The sequence below is a fragment of the Chrysemys picta genome, chromosome 13 (genome assembly GCF_011386835.1).
Source record: "Chrysemys picta bellii isolate R12L10 chromosome 13, ASM1138683v2, whole genome shotgun sequence".
Lineage (NCBI taxonomy): Eukaryota > Metazoa > Chordata > Testudines > Emydidae > Chrysemys > Chrysemys picta.
The window spans coordinates 39,209,683-39,225,455 of record NC_088803.1 but is presented as its reverse complement, the minus strand read 5'-3'; the positions used below and the strand labels follow the sequence as shown (position 1 = coordinate 39,225,455).

The 15,773-nt window shown below is 49.2% G+C and overlaps 1 protein-coding gene across 2 annotated transcripts in view; it reads left to right on the top strand.

The window, feature by feature from the left end:
* Positions 1–11,576, top strand: part of LOC135975344 (uncharacterized) — a 54,867-nt gene extending 43,291 nt beyond the window's left edge. Inside the window, exons 1-2 of one of the 2 annotated variants that reach the window (XM_065565969.1) lie at positions 8,202–10,031; positions 10,964–11,576. In XM_065565969.1, the coding sequence (XP_065422041.1) occupies positions 9,629–10,031; positions 10,964–11,559 (999 nt within the window). In that variant the 5' untranslated portion in view covers positions 8,202–9,628 and the 3' untranslated portion in view covers positions 11,560–11,576. Of the gene's footprint in view, positions 1–8,201; positions 10,032–10,963 lie in introns of those variants that run through there. The other variant, XR_010592276.1, reaches the window with a different exon arrangement.
* The last annotated feature ends 4,197 nt before the right edge of the window (positions 11,577–15,773 follow it).

Below are 15,773 nucleotides of genomic sequence, written 5' to 3'. Positions count from 1 at the left end.
GTGCTGTACACCAGCTAGGGGTCTGGACCACAAATATCAACCATGGGCAAGGATGGAAGCATTGATTTATCTGAAGCAAACCTCACCTTCCAATCCAATGTCTTTGCTGCTACCCATTCTACCTCTGCTGTAAGGGCAATCACCCTATTCCACACACTCTGTAAAGCAGTGTCATTGCCAAGGGCAAGGTCGTTTACCTCATCTCCACTAGCGCATTTTACACCATCCACGATGCCTTTTGTTGCCCGCTGCTAGTGCAGAAAGGTATGGTGGTAACAGACACCCTTGTCTAACTCCATTCACAATATCAAACACTCACTCGGGCCTGTATCCAATCTTATTGCACATCTACTCCCATCATAGAAACTCCTTATTATGTTGATCGCTTGTCTGGCATCCCATAGCAGCTACCAATATTCCAACAAAAGCATTTTTAGCGATCTGTCGAAGAGTGAATACCGGTTCACACCATGACCTACCTGGACAGATCCCAGCCTGTTCTTTTAATAATATTTCATCCACACCCTTCTTCGTTCTATTCAGCATAATGGTAGTCAATACTTTGCCCAGGATTTATAGCAGTACAATACCTCTCCAGGTTTTGATGGTAATGCCACAGTGGTGCCATCTTTCCAGGCTCGTGGCACTTGTTCTTTCCACTTCTTCAATTGGGATGAAAGCCAATGCAGAGGAAACCAGGATTACGAAAGTAGGAAAATGAATAACAGATGCAAAGTGTACGTGGATGGAAAAGAAACCAAACAGGTGGAAGAGTTCAGCTGTCTGGGAAGTGTGATGACATTTGAAGGTGGTTGTGATAAGGGTATGCAGATGAGATTAGGAGGAAAAGCAAACACCACTTTTGGAAGGATGAACAACATCTGGTCAAACAGAGGTCTCCGCACCAAATTAAAGGTCAGATTCTACTCTGTGATAGTACTGAATATTCTACTATATGGAGCGGAGACTTGGCCAATGACAGTGGCTAACAGTAAGAGACTGGAGGCTTCCCATCATAGATGGTTGAGGAAGATACTACACAGTTCATGGAAAGACAAAATAACAAATGGAAGAGTAAAGGAGTGGAAGAGCAGAACATTAGAAAATATCGTCAAAGAAAGAAGCCTCAGATGGTTGGGACATACACACCATATGGAAGATGGGAGACAAGCTAAGCAAGCATTGAAATGGGAACCTGAAGGAGAAAAGAGAAAGCCAGGAAGGCCAAGGAAGAATTGTCAGAAGACAGTGACAGACAATATCAAGTGCACTGGCATTATCTGGGAAGAAGTACCACAACTAGCAAGTGTCCATAATCAGTGGACGATGTTCACAATGCCCGATGTGTCACAGCTAAGCTCTAAGATAAGGGTAACACCAATATCCCAGTGCTCCCCTAAGGGTATGTCTATACTTAAAGCTGGGGGTGTGATTCTCAGCTTGAGCAGGCTTACTCACGCTAGCTCTGATGGAGCTAGGGCACTAAAAATAAAGCGTAGCTGGGGCAATGCAAGCATCTTGAGGGCTGGTCATCTTGAGTATGTACCTAGCATCTCTGATGGGCATACACTTGGGGCAGCTAGTCCCTCCCGCCATTAGCACAGCTGCAGCTACATTAGCACAGGTATGTCTCCTCAAGCTGGAATTTCTGACCGTCAGAGGGGTGAAATATTGGAACGGCCTTCCGAGGGAAACGGTGGGGGCGAGGGACCTGTCTGGTTTTAAGATTAAGTTAGACAAGTTTATGGAGGGAATGGTTTAATGGTAAAACATATTAGCTGAGGAATACCAAGCAATGGTAGGTAAACAGTATAATGGCTAACAAGGGTCAGGCTGGAGACTCTTGCCTACATGCTCGGGGTCTTACTGATCGCTATATTTGGGGTCGGGAAGGAATTTTCCTCCAGGGTAGATTGGCTGAGGCCCTGGAGGTTTTTCACCTTCCTCCGCAGCATGGGGCAGGGATCTCTAGCAGGAGGGTTCTCTGCCAATTGAAGTCACTAAGACACAGGATTTGGGGACTTCATCAGCAGAGTCAAGGAAAGGATAGGGATGGTTTTGTGGCCTGCAGTATGCAGGGGGTCAGACCAGATGATCATAATGGTCCCTTCTGACCTTAAAGTCTATGAGTCTATGAGCTCCAAGTGTAGACATACCCTTAGTTTAGGATTGTACATATTGGGACTCAAATAGGACAATTTTCATTTCCTTTTCTAGTAAACTGAAAACTGACTGATGAGCTTTTGGAAAAACAAATCAAAAAATGAAAGTGGGGAGTTAAGATCCAGATGGGTCCCATTTTCTTGCACCCCAAATATTTGGGTAGTCAGGAGGATGGTTACAGACGGCCCTATTTGTGCCTTATCTCTAGGAAACATGTACCTGACAGGTTTGCTGTCTCTTGCATTTGCTAAGTGTACAAACTTCAAGATGCTGTTTGCCGATATAAAAATAACTATGGGAGGACTGGAAGGGGAAAGAAAGTCTGTTGGTTTGCTTTATAAATTGGATTAGCTCTTGCTTTCGTAATGCATGGGCCAAACCAACTTTAATAAAATCTGGATGGGATTAAAAGACTAATCTGTGTCTTTGCAACCAGGCTGCAAATATTAGCAGGCCAAGAGTTTTCCGCAGACATTGAAGGCTACAAAAAGAGCAGTGAGGGAGATTTCTGCTTTTCCAAAGTACCGGCCTAGCCCTAGGACCCAGACAAACACCTCCCTATCTCCCTCCATGGAGGAGTTGGAGATAAGGAGGTGACTATGATGTGGTGGGGATAATCCCATCCCAACAGCAAGAAAGCATTGCTGACAGCAGACTAGCGTCATATGAGAATACTTCAGTATGGTTAAGCAAAACCTTGGAACACTTTGATCTGCACTGTGGCTCCTTGAATTAAAACAGATCCAGGCTAGGCAGGGCTGGCTGTTACAGGGTTAGCTGTCGTCTTGCCTGATATCCCATCTGAGCATGTTAAACAGGACCCCCCCAGCACAAGCAGAGATATGGGGCTCATTACAATGTTCACTTCACTACTTACTTCCAGACGGGCGCAAGAGAGGACTTTAAAATAATGTAACTAAAAGCATGCCCTTCAGTCAGAATAAACAGTTATGGAAATGAGTCTGAACTGAAAGGTGGAGGGGGGAGAGTTGGGGGGGGGGGGTTGGATTTCAAACTCCCCAAAGTTGGGAGGGGGGGGGGGATTGGATCCAGAGCTTTGACTCAGGCCCGTCTTTACACAAAGCTTTGTCTAGATCTTTCCATCTGAGGATACCAAAGTGCTTTCGAAACGTTAAATCTCACACAGCAGGAGAGGGGCCAAGATTAGAATCTCGAACCCAACTCTCCTCTGAACTGTGGCGTCTTTGGACAGGGCAGAAGGATTCAGTTTGAATCGCCAGATCTGAATCGCCCCTATGGTTTTGGATCCCAATCTGGAAGGCGACTGTTTTCTAGTTCCAGTTCAGATGGAGCCAGATCATTTGGGGAAACGTCCTATTGGATGTACCAGAAAATGGGGACCTTCCTATAGCTGTTTTGAATCGCCCTGTAGCATTCTATCCATGGTAGAGAACTCTGCCTGATGGTTTAGAGAACCCTGGGGAAAGGATCTCCTTTTGCATAAGTTCAGTCATTTCTATAGAGTCCTGTTAGAGTTCTATGGAGCCATGCTAGTGTCGTCCTTGTTGAATGCCATAAGATTTTCCTGTAAATCCAGTGGGCAGATCTAGCTGGGGGATGCGTTGCGCCTCCTTGGAACACCCTCTCTCCAGGCTGGTAGAGAGCAGAAGTGTCATTCAAGGATTATTGCACCTAGGCCTCCTAGTCTGCCTCAGCCAAGCACTTCTCCCAGCCACCCCCGCTGGCATAGGTGCTGGAACGAGGAGTGCTACCACACCCCCTGACTTGAAGAGGTTTCCATTACATAGAGGGTTTACAGTTTGGTTCAATATCTCTCAGCACCCCCACTATACACATTGGTCCAGTACCCCTGCATGCTGGTAGTCCTCATGAACTGCACCTAAGTCAGAAAGAAGTTGCCACCTCAGAATTTAACAACGAAGGAAGAGAGAGAGTTAAAACGGTGGGAATCAAAGATGTCCGGTTATTTCTAAGAAGCTGAAAAATGGGATCAAATTCAGAACATAAATGACCAGCTCAGAGGTTACATTTGGCAAGTAAGCAGATCGCTGCTGATTATTTATTTATTTATTTTGATTTCTCTGGTGCCCGTCCAGAGGTCTAGACCCCTCACCATAATTAACACACATAGATAATTAAAGCATTACTTTGAACCACTTGCAAATGAGTCAAAGCACTGGGGCCAGAGATCTCTGTTTCTCTATTTCTGGGTACGCTCAGAGGAAATAAACCATGACTGTAGCACAGGGTGAGTTCACCCTTTACATGCTACAGCAGCACTGCCGTAGAGCTGCAGCTGTGCTAGCGCAGCGCTTCACTGTAGCCACTTACTACAGCTATGAGAGGGGTTTTCCTGGCGACGTAGTCAATCCACATCCCCAAGAGGCGTCAGCTAGATCAGTGGAAGAATTCTTCCATTGACCTAGCTGGGTCAACAGAACTTGAATGTAGACCTGGCTTCAGGACTAGACTCCAGTCTAATTCTTTTTTCTTTAAAATGTAACAAGCTTTAACTTCAAAGATATCCTGCAGCACTGAGTTCCACAGGTTTAAAATGTACTCTAGTTTTTTTTCTCCACTGGAAATCAGCTACCTTTTCAATACTGTTGAATGTACTCAGTTAAAGTGCATACACGTGTGTGCATATAAATACCTTGGACTTACTGCACTGAAGCCTTGAAGTAAAGAGGAGTGAGCTTTCAACATGTTTTCAAGTGAGAAAGTAACCCTCATTGCAGGGAGACTCTGCTTTGGAGAGCTTGGAGCCAAGACCGTTTAAACTCCAGGGTGTTTTTTTAACAACACAGCCTCAGATTTGAACACTTTGAATGAGAGCATCTTTGTGCGGTGAGCTTGACTTGAATGTTGAATCTGGTCCCTATTTATTTGTCTTCTTTGCTGCTGGATCTTTTTCAGAATAGTTTTCTGCAATTACTTTAACTTTTCCCAGCGCAGATTTGGCCTGAAACTTGTTTTCCAAGAGATAAACTGCACAGATACCATTTGGCCTGTAGAGAAGTTAATTGGCCAGCCGAACAGATAGAGGGAAGATGAACATGAAGAGAGAGACATAATTCTCATCATGAAAAGAAAACAGGGGACATGGAAGTAGACAGATGCAAACGGAGATCTTGCCAGAAAGGCTGTGAATTTAGGAATAGGCTGACAGCCCTGGGCAAACTTCCCCAACAATGTCCTCTGCCAGCATGCCTCAGTCCTGACCTGGGGGCAAGCAGAGAGTTCAGTCTCTATGGCACATTCAGTGCTTGGCCTCTCTGTTGAGACCGTCAGCTGGTGCCAATTGCGAGTGGGTTTTGTGATGTGGACGCTTGTCTGTGGGGCACTGCACAGAGACCCGCCCAAATAATTATACATTGGCCAACAGCAGACCACAGACAATGATAACTTTTGGTCACTACTGAGCTGTGTTTGAAGCAGTGGCCTAGAGGCAAAGCCTACCCCTTGAGCTGTTCAGCCCTATAGCAATTAAAGGCCCAGGCAGCAGTAGGACCCAGGGGCGATTCAGATCTGGCGATTCAAACTGAATCCTTCTGCCCTGTCCAAAGACGCCACAGTTCAGAGGAGAGTTGGGTTCAAGATTCTAATCTTGGCCCCTCTCCTGCTGTGTGAGATTTAACGTTTCGAAAGCACTTTGGTATCCTTGGATGGAAAGATCTAGACAAAGCTTTGTGTAAAGATGGGCCTGAGTCAAAGCTCTGGATCCAATCCCCCGCCCCCCAACTTTGGGGAGTTTGAAATCCAACCCCCCCCAAACTCACCCCCCTCCTGAGAATAAGGCTGCTCCTACTGTCTGTCCACCCCCAACAAAGAGAGCAAGAAGGGAACACAGGCCACCTGGCCAGCTCCTGCAGAGACAGTCTTGGCATTATCCCCTGGATCTGGGAAATAATTTCTTGCCTGCCTGCCCCAAACTTATCCAATTTCTGTCCCCCATTTCACAGAGCTGCCAATAGGAGTATAATCCCCATTGTAAACAGGAGAAAGCACAGCAGAGAGGTGAAGTGACTTAGCTAAGGACAAAGAGAGAGTCAGTGGCAGAGCTGGGATCAGCCTGTTGGAGGCCTTTGTTTCCACTCTTGTGCATAGCTCACTAGACCACACTGCCTCGCACGCTATTGAGCTGCCCTGCTTGTGGCCGAGAGGCTCCAGTGGTTACTCAACAGAGGAGCCAGCACAGCCACTGGCCCCTAGCTGAGAGGTGGCTTGTGGTGGTCTGAAGGAAAGCTGGGCAGCCATGCCCCCACCATCACAAGTTAGGCTGGGTCCCCATACTGTTCCAGGGGTTCGAAAGGCCATCCCTGTGTGAAGGACCCATGATCTCTGTGACAATGCCCAGGGCTCTGGAGGCAGGGCTGGGGTCCTGGCCAGTGGATCCTCAGCTTCTCAGATCCACCAGCAAACATCTTTGCAGGACTGGGCGCACCCGTTGCTCTGGGGCTGATATAGCAGCTGTGAAGCAGCTCTGAGGGAGCAGGGGCCCAGAGGTGCATAATTCTGAGCTGCAAAATTCAGACCTCGATGCAAAGTCAAGTGAAATAATTCAGAGGTGGATGCGGGGTCAGCTCCTACCTTGCCCCCTGTCTTGTGGGGGTTTGTGTTTGGGGGCTTGGGTGGGGCTCATTGACACTAATTTCACACAGGGCCCCCCAGTCTGCTGCCAGTGGTGATGCTCAGGGTCATAGTCACTCTCCAAGTTACAGCTTCGCAGATTGTAAACACCCAGTCAAAGGGAAGGAAGGTCGGTGTCACTGCAGGAGTTATCTCTGCTGCATCCTAACCGAAACGCCACCGGAGGAGGCCAAGATTCTCTCAGCCAGATGCTGCCAAAGCCAAACGCCTGGTACTTGGCTCAGCGCACTTGACCTGAAATGTACTTTTCCAGCCACATCATTCCAGTGGAACTGATTCACTGGCCCGATGTCAGACACATTCTTGGGGTTATATTGGACTCTGCTCTGACTCATGAGGCCAGACTCGGAGCATTTTAAAGCAAGCCCTTTTTCATCTGGGAAACGTTGTCTGTTCTGCTGCCTGTTCCCTCCCCCCTTCCCATGGGAACTTCCAAAGCCCGGTCCGTGCACTAATCTTTCCCAACATCATTACTGAAATTCCCTGCTAAAATAACCTTTCCCTTCCACTGTGTTAAAATGACCACAGTATGAAATCTGCCGTTCAGGCTCCTGACTGGCCTCCGGCACTGAGAACACATCCAGCCCCAGCTTTAGGCAGTGCAGGGGTTCTTCTATAGGATACAGCCCCCGCTGACGAAGGCCTTGTTTTGTTGGCATATGGAAATCATCTCTGGGATTCATCTTACAATCACAGCTACAGGCTGTAGCCTTGTCTTCCTCCTCCTCCATCTCAGTTAACAAACAACTGGATTTGCCTGTCCTGTTACTTCCTCTCCTTCTGATGTGCCTCAGCTTTTGTCTCCATTAAGCTACGGCGGTGAGGTTGTAAGGTGACTAAACCACCGATCCAGCTCCAAGCACTTTTTATATCGGGTATTCTTTCAGCGCTAAACTCCCATCTTGCCTGGAACTGGCTACCATGGGGCTCAGGCTGTCATGTCCTGTGAGAGTTGGGAAGAGTTGCCATTGGAGGAGCTAAGTGGAGCCATGGATGAGCTGATCAATCATCCCAACTGAATTGGAAGCAAGTGTTTATTCTAGTCCCAAGGCCTATTTATATCATCCTCTATATCTTTCCTTAGGAGCCAAGAGTGGGGAAAAACAAAACAACATTCAGCAACCTGGGGCCTACCCAGCATGTGAGGAAACTAAACCTGAACTCCCTTCCCCGGCCTACAAACACCCCACCCCCTGACATGCTGTACCTACATTCCCACCCCCATCCCCTGACATGCTGCACCCACATTCCCACCCCCATCCCCTGACAAGCTGTACCCACGTTCCCACCCCCAGCCCCCGACATGTTGCACCCACGTTCCCACTCCCGCCCCCTGACATGCTGTACCCACGTTCCCACCCCCACCCTGACATGCTGCACCTACCTTTCCACCCCCATCCCCTGACAAGCTGCACCCACGTTCCCACCCCCACCCCCTGACAAGCTGCACCCACGTTCCCACCCCCGCCCCCTGACATGCTGTACCCACGTTCCTCCCCCACGCCCTGACATGCTGTACCCATGTTCCCACACCCTGACATGCTGTACACATCTTTCCACCCCCACGCCCTGACATGGTGTACCCACGTTCCCACCCCCTGACAAGCTGCACCCACATTCCCACCCCCGCCCCCTGACATGCTGTACCCACGTTCCTCCCACACGCCCTGACATGCTGTACCCATGTTCCCACGCCCTGACACGCTGTACACATTTTTCCACCCCTTGACATGCTGCACCTACCTTCCCACCCCCATCCCCTGACAAGCTGCACCCACGTTCCCACCCCCATCCCCTGACAAGCTGTACCCACGTTCCTCCCCCACGCCCTGATATGGTGTACCCACGTTCCCACCCCCTGACAAGCTGCACCCATGTTCCCACCCCCGCCCCCTGACATGCTGTACCCACGTTCCTCCTCCACGCCCTGACATGCTGTACACATCTTCCCATCCCCATCCCCTGACATGCTGCACCCACCTTCCCACCCCCACCCCCTGACAAGCTGTACACACCTTCCCATACCCACCCCCTGACAAACTTTACACATGTTTCCACAGACATGTAGCACAGCCATGAATAATTATAGCTAAGTTATAGTGTATGGCATAAGGCATGTGATCCTCTCCTTAACTTGCTCTATGTGTGCATGAGGGTGTGTGAATATGTGTATGTCCATGTGTGTGGGCATGTGTATATGTGTGTGTGTGTGTGTGCATCTCAGCTCCTATCTGCCCCTCTCCAAATCTCTGTTAGGCCTGGTCTACACTAGAAAATTAAGGTGGCTTATCTACGTCACTCAGGCCTGATCTACACTACGAGTTTAGGTCGACTTTAGCAGCGTTAAATCGAATTAAGCCTGGACACGTTCACACAACGAAACCCTTTCTTTCGACTTAAAGGGCCCTTTAAACCGGTTTCTTTACTCCACCTCCCACGAGGGGATTAGCGATAAAATTGGCCTTAGCGGGTCGGAATTGGGGCAGTGTGGACGGAATTCGATGTTATTGGCCTCCGGGAGCTATCCCACAGTGCTTCATTGTGACCGCTCTGGACAGCACTGTCAACTCAGATGCACTGACCAGGTAGACAGGAAAAGGCCCGCGAACGTTTGAATTTCATTTCCTGTTTGCTCAGCGTGGGGAGCACAGGTGACCATGCAGAGCTCATCAGCACAGGTAACCGTGATGGAGTCCCAGAATCGCAAAAGAGCTCCATCATGGACTGAACGGGGGTACGGGATCTGCTCGCCATATGGGGAGATGAATCAGTGCTAGCTGAACTCCGAAGCAGTAAACGAAATGGCAAAATACTAGAAAAGGTCTCCAAGGCCATGAAGGACAGAGGCCATAACCGGGGCGCACAGCAGTGCCGCATGAAAATTAAGGAGCTACGGCAAACCTACCACAAAGCCAGAGAAGCAAACGGAAGGTCCGGGGCAGAGCCGCAAACTTGCCGCTTCTACACGGAGCTGCATGCCATTCTAGGGGGTGCAGCCACCACTACCCCAACCGTGTGCTATGACTCCCTCACTGGAGAAACACACAGGGAAGCGGGTTCGGGGTATGAGGAAGATGAGGGTGGAGGTAATGTAGATAGCTCACAGCAGCAAGGAAGCGGAGAAACCGGTTTCCCCAACAGCCAGGATATGTTTATCACCCTGGACCTGGAACCAGTAACCCCCGAACTCACCCAAGGCGTGCTCCCAGACCCTAAGGGCACACAGGGGACCTCTGGTGAGTGTACCTTTGTAAATATTACACATGGTTTAAAAGCAAGCGTGTTTAATGATTAATGATTAATTTGCCCTGGCAAACGCGGCCAGTACAGCTACTGGAAAAGTCTGTTAACTTGTATGGGGACGGAGCAGAAATCCTCCAGGGACATCTCCAGAAAGCTCTCCTTCATGTACTCCCAAAGCCTTTGCAAAAGGTTTCTGGGGAGGGCTGCCTTATCCCATCCGCCATGGTAGGACACTTTACCACTCCAGGCCAGTAGCACGTAGTCTGGAATCATTGCATAACAAAGCATTGTAGCGTATGGTCCCGGTGTTTGCTGGCATGCAGACAACTTCCATTCCTTATCGCTCTTTGTTATCCTCAGGAGAGTGATATCATTCACGGTCACCTGGTTGAAATGGGGCGATTTTATTAAGGGGACATTCAGAGGTACCCGTTCCTGCTCTGCTGAACAGAAATGTTCCCCGCTGTTAGCCACGCGGTGGGGGGAGGGGTGAAGTGATCATCCCAGAGAATTGGGTGTGTGGGGAGGAGGGGGGTTAGTTGGGTTTGTGCTGCATGTTAACCCAGAAACCACAGCCCCTCCTTTTACATTGCAAACCCATTTTAAATGGCCAACCCAATTCATGCTTGATATGGGAAATGAGGGCGCTGCTGTTTGAAACCATTCCCACATGTTAAGAAGGTTAAAAAAGCCAAAAGACTGTGGCTTACCATGGCTGCCTGCAAGCTGAAATCTGTTGCCTGGCACTGCGTGAGTGATCTCTCACACCAAACCGGCAGGCCCTCACTATAAGAGGAAAAATGCGACCTTGTAACGAAAGCACATGTGCTGTGTAATATGAACAGCAAAATTTAACGTGAAAGAGTGTACCCATTGCTCTCTAAAATGTGTCTTTTTTAACCACCTCTCCCTTGTCCTCCACCAGCTGCAAATGTTTCTCCTTCACAGAGGCTAGTGAAGATTAGAAAGAGAAAATGGAGGATGCGGGACGATATGTTCACGGAGCTCCAGATGTCCTCCCACGCTGACAGAGCACAGCAGAATGCGTGGAGGCAGTCAATGTCAGACTACAGAAAAGCACAATATGAAGGAGAGGAGAGGTGGCGGGCTGAATCGCGGGATGAACAGAGCAAGTTGCGGGCTGAAGATGATAGGTGGCGTCAGCTTGCAGACAGAAGGCAAGAGTCGATGCTCCGGCTGCTGGAGCATCAAACTGATATGCTCCAGCGTATGGTTGAGCTGCAGGAAAGGCAGCAGGAGCAGAGACCGCCGCTACAGCCCCTGTGTAACCAACAGTCCTCCTCCCCAAGTTCCATAGCCTCCTCACCCAGACGCCCAAGAACACGGTGCGGGGCCTCCGGCCACCCAGTCACTCCACCCCAGATGATTGCCCGAGCATCAGAAGGCTGGCCTTCAATAAGAGTTAAAGTTTTAAACTGCAGTGTGTGCTTTTCCTTCCCTCCTCCCCCACCCATCCCGGGCTACCTTGGCAATTATCCCCCTAGTTGTGTGATGAATTAATAAAGAATGCATGAATGTGAAGTAACAATGACTTTATTGCCTCTGCAAGTGGCGCTCGAAGTGGGGAGGGAAGGGTGGGGTGGTTGGTTTACAGGGAAGTAGAGTGAACTGGGTGGGGGGGGCGGAGGGTTCATCAAGGAGAAACAAACAGAAGTTTCACACCGTAGCCTGGCCAGTCACAAAACTCGTTTTCAAAGCTTCTCTGATGCGCACCGCACCCTGCTGTGCTCCTCTAACCGCCCTGGTGTCTGGCTGCGCGTAATCAGCGGCCAGGCGATTTGCCTCAACCTCCCACCCCACCATAAATGTCCCCCCCTTACTCTCACAGATATTGTGGAGCGCACAGCAAGCAGCAATAACAATGGGGATATTCTTTTCTCTGAGGTCTGAGTGAGTCAGTAAGCTGCACCAGCGCGCTTTTAAATGTCCAAATGTACATTCCACCACCATTCGGCACTTGCTCAGGCTGTAGTTGAACAGGTCCTGACTCCTGTCCAGGCTGCCTGTGTATGGTTTCATGAGCCATGGCATTAAGGGGTATGCTGGGTCCCCAAGGATCACGATAGGCATTTCAACATCCCCAACGGTTACTTTCTGGTCCGGGAAGAAAGTCCCTTCCTCCAGCTTTCGAAACAGAGCAGAGTGCCTGAAGACGCGAGCATCATGTACCTTTCCCAGCCATCCCACGTTGATGTTGGTGAAACGTCCCTTGTGATCCACCAGGGCTTGCAGCAGTATTGAAAAGTACCCCTTGCGGTTTATGTACTCGGTGGCTTGGTGCTCCGGTGCCAAGATAGGGATATGGGTTCCGTCTATGGTCCCACCACAGTTTGGGAATCCCATTGCACCAAAGCCATCCACTATGGCCTGCACGTTTCCCAGAGTCACTACCCTTGATATCAGCAGGTCTTTGATTGCCCTGGCAACTTGGATCACAGCAGCCCCCACAGTAGATTTGCCCACTCCAAATTGATTCCCAACTGACCGGTAGCTGTCTGGCGTTGCAAGCTTCCACAGGGCTATCGCCACTCGCTTCTCAACTGTGAGGGCTGCTCTCATCCTGCTATTCTGGCACTTCAGGGCAGGGGAAAACAAGTCACAAAGTTCCATGAAAGTGCCCTTACGCATGCGAAAGTTTTGCAGCCACTGGGAATCGTCCCACACCTGCAGCACGATGCGGTCCCACCAGTCTGTGCTTGTTTCCCGGGCCCAGAATCGGCGTTCCACGGCATGAACCTGCCCCAGTAACACCATGATTTGCACATTGCTGGGGCCTGTGCCTTGTGAGAGGTCTATGTCCATGTCAATTTCCTCATCACTCTCATCACCGCGCTGCAATCGCCTCCTCGGCTGGTCCTGGTTTTGCTTTGGCATGTCCTGGCTCTGCATATACTCCAGGACAATGCGCGTGGTGTTCATAGTGCTCATAATTGCCGCGGTGATCTGAGCGGGCTCCATGATCCCAGTGCTATGGCGTCTGGTCTGAAAAAAGGTGCGAAACTAATATCTGACGGACCAGGGGAAGGAGGGAGGGACGGGCGAGTGACGACATGGCGTACAGGTACAGGGAATTAAAATCAAGAAAGGTGGCTGTGCATCAGCGAGAAACACAAACAACTGTCACACAGAATGGCCCCCCCCCAAAGATTGAACTCAAAACCCTGGGTTTAGCAGGCCGTTGATTTCATGGAGGGAGGGGGAAGCTAATGAATACAGAACAAATCTTTTTTTTACATCTTAAGCTGGCAGCCGACGGTGCAGCATGACTGATAGCCACTGCAGTACGATGACGATGGATACCAGTCCATCTTCTACCAAAAGGCAAGGGGCTGCTGCTGTGTAGCCCCACGTCTGCCAGCCCGTCTGCCAGCACCCAGATCGCCCTCAGCCTCTTCTGGGTGCTTAGCAGAAAATAATGGGCGATTGGCAGAAAATAGCATACTACGACTGATAGCCATCATCATCAAGACAGTTCGATAGGACTGAGCATGTCTGCCCAGATGCCCATGATTGACAGCCACTGCAGTATGATGACAACAGATACCAATCGTAATATACCATCTTCCACCAAAAGGCAAGGGGCTGGTGCAATGCAGCCCTACGGCTGCCAGCCCCACGGCTATCACTCATGCTGCACCATCTACTGCCAAAAGGCAGTTAGCTGCTGCTGCTGTGTAGCAATGCAGTACCATATCTGCCGGCACCCAGATGACATATGGTGACGGTGAGCTGATCTGAGCGGGCTCCATGCTTGCCGTGGTATGTTGTCTGCACAGGTAACCCAGGTAAAAAGGCGCGAATCTATTGTCTGCTGTTGCTCTGACGGAGGGGGAAGGGGCCTGACGACATGTACCCAGAACCCCCGCGACACTGTTTTGCATCATTCAGGCATTGGGATCTCAACCCAGAATTCCAATGGGCGGCGGAGACTGCGGGAACTGTGGGATAGCTACCCATAGTGCAATGCTCCAGAAGTCGACGCTAGCCTCAGTACTGTGCACGCGGTCTGCCGACTAGAGCACTTAGAGCATTTTATGTGGGGACACACACAATCGGCTGTATACAACCGATTTCTATAAAACCGGCTTCTATAAATTCGACCTAATTTCGTAGTGTAGACATACCCTCAGAGATGTGAAAATCCTCACCCCTGAATGGTATAAGTAAGCTGACCTAACCACCAGTGTAGACAACGCTAGGTCAACAGAATTCTTCCGTCGGCCTAGCTCCACCTCTTGGCAAGGTTAATTATGCCAATGGGAGAACCCCTCCTATCAGCGTAGGTCGTGTCTACACTGAAGCGCCACATGTGCAGTTGTGCTGCTGTAGCACAAGCCCTTACTCTTTGGACGGCATGCTGTTGCTTTTGGAGCACTCAGGGAAAAACTTTCTCCATTTGCTTCCCTGCTTTTATACCCTCCCACATGCTCTCCACCTTCCATTATTTATGGGACAGCTATTTCCTTTTGTGGAGAGGTAGCCAGTATTGTGCAACTCCAGTATTTACTTGAATAAAAACAGGGTATTATGGGTTTTTTTTTTTTAAAGCACATAAGAGAACAGATTCCTGCTGCTTTCACATGGGTTTTCATGGCAGTTAAACGATGGAATGGAAATCTCAGAGTGCAAATGCATTGAATCCCTCAGGTGCCTACAGAATCAGAGCTTCAAGGTGATTCCAGTAAATTACAGCATCTTAAAGGGACATCTACAGGCAGATATGGCTCCAAAGCTAAACTTCATTAACAATACCGTGAACGAACAAATAAACAGTTTTACAAATCGTTTCATAAATGACTTGTTTGGATTTAAGCCTCTGGCCTCGCTGTGCACATTTGCAACTCAAGCGCTATGGCATAGAGCTAGTGCATTGGAGCCAGAAAAAGGAAACAAAAACTGGAAACAAACAGGAAACTGACTAAGTTAGATTCACTCTCCCAGTTATGAATGAAAGACCAAAGGTGAACAAACGTTGCGTGTAACAAAATCTACATTTGCTTTTCTTTTTAAAACAATCACTTCATTGTGAGTAATCAAAGGTGTTACAGGGAGAGAAATTTGGAGAAAATATTTGATTCTTAACCTGACACCTGACATTGTCCTTTTAACCAGTTGCAGATATAGCTGTCTAACACCTAACACACACACACACCCTCCATCTTTGCTAAGCATTCATTTTCTTGGCAATTTAGAAAATGCCAGTGATCACAGGGTTAAATTTGACTCACATGCAGACATTCCATCAGTTACATTGATGCAGCTTTCTGCCCCCCCTCCCAAGCCCATCACTCCCAAGCAGCCACAGAGGCCAGGTGAGGGGAACAACAAACACCCAAGCTTTGCCCTCTTTCATCAGGAAGCAGATGTTAATGGTCAGGACTCATTGGCTGGCTCTTCTTTTACTTATCCACATCCAGGGACGTGAATGGATACTGCGGCCCGATCCTGCAAACTCACTGGGGGCCACTCGCGTAAAGTCACTCGTGTGTTAGCAGGATCAAGGCCTAGGTCTGTTGCTGATTCAAGTCTCTTGGGGCCAGAATTTCAAAGGCATTTAGGTGCCTAAAGATGCAGAGAGATGCCGTATGGTATTTTCAAAATCACTAAGGCTATGTCTATACTGCAATAAAACACCTGTGGCTGGCCTGTGTCAGCTGACTGCGGCCTGCAGGGCTATAACATTTCAATGTAGATGATCGGGCTGGAGCCCAGGC